At 37.5% G+C, this 4,698-nt stretch overlaps 1 protein-coding gene across 1 annotated transcript; it reads left to right on the top strand.

Annotated features, from left to right (window-relative positions):
* Window positions 1–1,297: 1,297 nt before the first annotated feature.
* On the top strand, window positions 1,298–3,049 carry LOC135150443 (uncharacterized). The gene is made up of 2 exons (XM_064086745.1): window positions 1,298–1,905; window positions 1,984–3,049. Exons 1-2 carry the CDS (start codon window positions 1,298–1,300, stop codon window positions 3,047–3,049), a joined length of 1,674 nt encoding a protein of 557 aa, XP_063942815.1.
* Window positions 3,050–4,698: the final 1,649 nt, after the last annotated feature.

Here is a 4,698-nt window from a genome sequence, read left to right as displayed (position 1 = left end):
CTGAGTTTTGTGAATAAGAGTTTACTTTGATAATTCTCTTATTTGAGTATTTTGTTATTGATTGTGTTCACTATATTCATTAATATAGTGAGTTAATCGGCCTAACAATTATGTACGAAGTTAAAAGAGAGGATATTTTACAATCTCCGAGATTTTCAAGTATATCTCAGAAATGAGTTTTTGTAAAATAAGTATTCTTTGATCATAGAACTGATTGGAAAGAATACAAGTGAAGTCCTAAGCTTTTAAGCTTGTAAAGAAAAGACTTCTTTGATTACTCCCCAAATTAAATTTTTCTTGGAGTAATCAATCGTATACTTGATCAAAAAGAATAGATCAAAAGAAAATATACTTTACTTGACTTTAATATTCATAACTTGAATATTATTGTCAATCCCGAACTAGTACAGTAACATACTAGTTCAAAACTCATATCTTATAAACTGTTTGTTTCTCATAGATATTGTATTCTAACTTTTGCAGTAAGGTGAAGTGAAGTGAGGTGATTCTTGTTCTAAGACCCAAGTCTTAGACTACTAACGGGGAGTTAGTCGTCTTCGCACCGTGAAGAAAAGAAAAGATCCAAGACCTAAGACCTAAGATCCAAGACCGGCAAAAGCGTAGGAGTACAAAGACTACATCAAGGTTCTACACCGACTTTGAAGAAGTAACGGGTAGTTACGTTCTAAGATAAGTCACGTAGAGGTTTTTACATTTATTGTGAGGTTGTAACGGGTACTTACGAACCAAGATAAATATTTGTAAGTATTAGATTGTAAAGGCTTCTCCGCCGGCTAGAAGGAGTACATCTTTCTTATAGTGAAAAATCTCGAGTCCGGAGAGGAGCTTGGGGACTGGACTAGGGGTGAGAGAATCTATTAGAGGTTGCTCCATCGCGAACCAGGATAAAATCAACCGTGTCATATTTGCATTCTACTTCCGCACATATAATTGCTTAACAACACGGTAAAAATATTTAAAACTTGGAAAATATTTTTAAAAGGGAATAATAATTTTTAAATTGGACATTAAGCTATTCAACCCCCCTCTAGCTTAATTCAACGCCTTATTCAGGACCTAACAATTGGTATCAGAGCTGTGCTGCTTAACGTGTTTGTCAAGTGATTTTCAGATTTACAGGCACAACAAGCAGTGATCCTAAATGGCGTATTTAAATACCATTGGTTGCGGTGAAGGTCTATCTAGCTCTCGACCTCCTCTATTTGATGGCACCAACTTTGCAACATGGAAAACGAGATTCTGCATCTATGCTCGATCTTAAGGCGTCAAAGTTTGGATGGCTATAGAGGATGGCATTATCATTCCAACCAAAATTATTGATGATGTCATCTACGAAAAGAAAGTGAGTGAATATACTCATGACGAGGAAGATAGAATGAACATCGCTGCCAAAGCTGAAATGGTTCTCACAAGTGCACTTGAAGAAAAAGAATATAAGCGCGTGAATAATTGCAATTCGGCACAAGAAATGTGGAACAAACTTGTGGTTACCTATGAAGGAACCACTGACATCAAAGATTCTCGAATGGATACTTTGATTATGGAGTACGAAAATTTCAAACTCCAAGAAGGAGAAAACATCATCGATATGGAAACGAGATTCACTCGTATTGTTGATGAGCTTGCCCAACTTGGAAAGAACTATACGCAAAATGAAAAGAATCGGCGAGTTCTTAAATCTCTACCTCCAACCTGGAAAGTCAAAGTAACTACAATCAAAGAGATGCACAATCTCAATGATTATCACATTGACAATCTCTTCGGAAATCTTCGTGCTTACGAGGAAGACAACGTTCCGGATATCGTCGTTCCTAAAGTCGAAGAAAAGAAGAAAAATATGGCACTCAAAGCCATATTAATCGATGATGATGACAACGACGAAGAGTTGAACGAGGAACTTAAAAATCTAGATGAAGGCGAAATCGCTTTATTAACATGACAACTTCGTCGTGTGCGCCAAAGCAAAGCTCAAAGATATGGAAAAGGCTTTCTCAAATCAAACAATCAACAAAGAGTTTTCAACTCTAATGGAAGGCCTAATTACTCTCAAAATTGCTCTCCTAATTACAAGAGTAATTTTCCAACTTCGGGCTACAACGAAGGCAAAGGAATTCAAAATTCAAATTCGAATTCCTACAACAATGCAAACAACAACAACATCAACAATAACAACTATACTCCTCCAAAGCCTAAAGAGCCTATTCAAGAGGAGACACAAGATGTTTGTTTTGAATGCAAACAACCGGGTCACTACAAGAGGGAATGTCCTAAGCTAGCCAAAGGACGTGTTCTCGTAGCAGAAAATGGTTGGGATCTAAGTGAGGATGAAGAAGCCTCCGAAGTCAGTGAAGAAATTGTTAATCTATGCCTAATGGCTTCGGACAATGCATCTACTTCTTCAGATGATTCCACTACGAACCAAGAGGTAAGTGGACCCTCACGAGTATTAGAAAATATGCATCTATTTATTGACTCTAGCTTAAATCTGCTTGACATGTCTAAAAGTGATCTAATTGATTTGCTAGTTCATATAAATAGTAGATATTGTGACACTAATCAAAGATTCCTAGCTACGTGGTCTGAACACGAAAAGATCAAAGATTCGAGTAAAGATCAACAAAACAAGTTGACTCGAATGACGGAATCTATAACCAAAAAGGAGGATGATATGAAATCACTCAATGATCAAAATGACTCTTTAAAGCTTGAAATCAACAAGTACAAGGACAACATCACAAACCTTGAAGTAGAGAATGTTTCCTTGCTACTACAAGCTGAAGAATTGGAAAATGAGAATATACAATTAAATGAGAATAATTGTAAGCTTCATGTTGATGTGTTGAACTTAAAGATTCAAAATGAATCTTTGAGTCAAGAAAAGTCAACTCCGAGTCATCAAAAGAGCTCTATTGAAATTGAAAATGAGATGATCTTAGTCTTAAAAGAAAAGGAGGAGAAGTTTCTTTTAGAAACAAAAAAACTAAAGGATGAAAATTTCAAGCTCATATCTCAAGTCAAGGATCAATAAAAATCTTTAAATGATAAGATTGATTCCTTGATTAAAGAAAAAGAAAATCTTGAGATAGTGGTTCAAAAATTCACACATGGCAATGAGATACTAAACAAGATGGTATACTCAAAGAAATCCTTTAACCGTGAAGGTTTGGGATACAATGCCAACACTCAAATTGAACGAGTGAAACCATGTGTGGAACCACCTAAAGTTGCTCCCATTCCACCTACTCTAAAGTGCTCTTATTGCAACAAAGTCGGACATACTGTCTCCTTTTGCAAATATAAGAGTGGTGAGATTAAGGGGAAGCATGTATGGATTCCAAAGGAATCAAAATCATACACTCGGGTTGACAAAGCTATACCAAAGAAAACTGGTGCCTATAAAGATCAAAGGCAACCAAGGTTTAGCTATCATCAACAACCAATTAAGTTTCAAAGAGGAAACGGAAGGCAAAGTACAAGTTCTAAAGGCAACATTCTTAGAAGTTATAATATGCCTAAGACGAGCTTCTATCATCACCCAACTACGTATTACAGTTATGATAGAAACTACGTGCATCCTAGAAATGATTTAAGACAACATGTTTATAATACTAGGAATCATGCATCTAGATATTTGTATGTGCCTCAAAATGATTATCCTATGCCTAAATTCTATCATGCAAATACTAGAAATGCTTATGAGGACTAACCCCTGGACCCTCAAGACAAAAGGGTACCAACAAGTTTTATTGATTGTGTTTGTAGGTGTGCCTTGCTGCTAAAACAGACATGTGGTACCTTGATAGTGGTTGTTCAAGGCATATGACTGGAAACAAGTCATTCTTGAACAATATTAAAAAGGTTGCTGCTGGAGATGTCACTTTTGGAGATAGTAGCAAAGGACGCATCATTGGTGTTGGGCCATAAAATCTCCCTTGGCTTATTTTATAACCCATCATATTATTTGGGCTTTATTTGGGCTTATTGGAGTCATCTGGTTAAGGATAATGGGCTTCACCATGGCTGGGTGAATCATTGGAGGCATACAAAGAGGTATATGGAATTGCATGGGAAGCGTAATGGAGGCTGCCGTCAGAATGGGGTTGCACCTGAAGGCGCTTTAGGGGTTACCGTTGCTAGGGGTTACCGCTAAGTGCATCCTGGCTTGCAGTTACGAGGCTGCAGTTAGGGGATGCCGCTGGCAGGGCTTCCGCCCCCTGGGCAGAACGGCAGGCAGACTCCAAGCAGGACTCTTCATCCTTGTTTCTAGGAGGACGAATTGGAGGTATATTGGGAGTATATCAGCTATCATTTATCTGCTAATTAAGGGATAAATACGTGCATGGTAGAGATAATTACAATCACTGAAGATAATTTAAGAATATTCGGATATATATTGAAGATGAAGGCTTCAAGTGACCTACTTGGAGTGGGATGCCGCTAGATAACTACAAGAGGAAGTTGTTTTATCCTAAACTAGAGGGGATAAGAGCTTATCTCTTCAGAGTCCTAAATCGAGAACTACATGGACTTGATCCCTATAAATATAGGGTATGTAGGCACCTTGCAAAGGGACTTGGATCATTATTCACGAGTTCTACACTCTAAAGAGAGGCACGTGTAACCTTTGTGACATATATTTCTAGGCAATTGTAGGACGGAATTCCATAATTCCGGCCT

Source organism: Daucus carota, chromosome 2, assembly GCF_001625215.2.
Source record: "Daucus carota subsp. sativus chromosome 2, DH1 v3.0, whole genome shotgun sequence".
NCBI lineage: Eukaryota > Viridiplantae > Streptophyta > Magnoliopsida > Apiales > Apiaceae > Daucus > Daucus carota.
This window is presented reverse-complemented; position numbering and strand designations above follow the sequence as displayed.

Bases quoted from the DNA above. Each gene is read 5' to 3' on its own strand.
- LOC135150443 (XM_064086745.1), top strand. From the start codon at position 1,298: ATGGCTATAGAGGATGGCATTATCATTCCAACCAAAATTATTGATGAT. The intron at 1,906-1,983 runs GTTGAACGAGGA...TGTGCGCCAAAG, and splicing joins GATGATGACAACGACGAAGA to CAAAGCTCAAAGATATGGAA.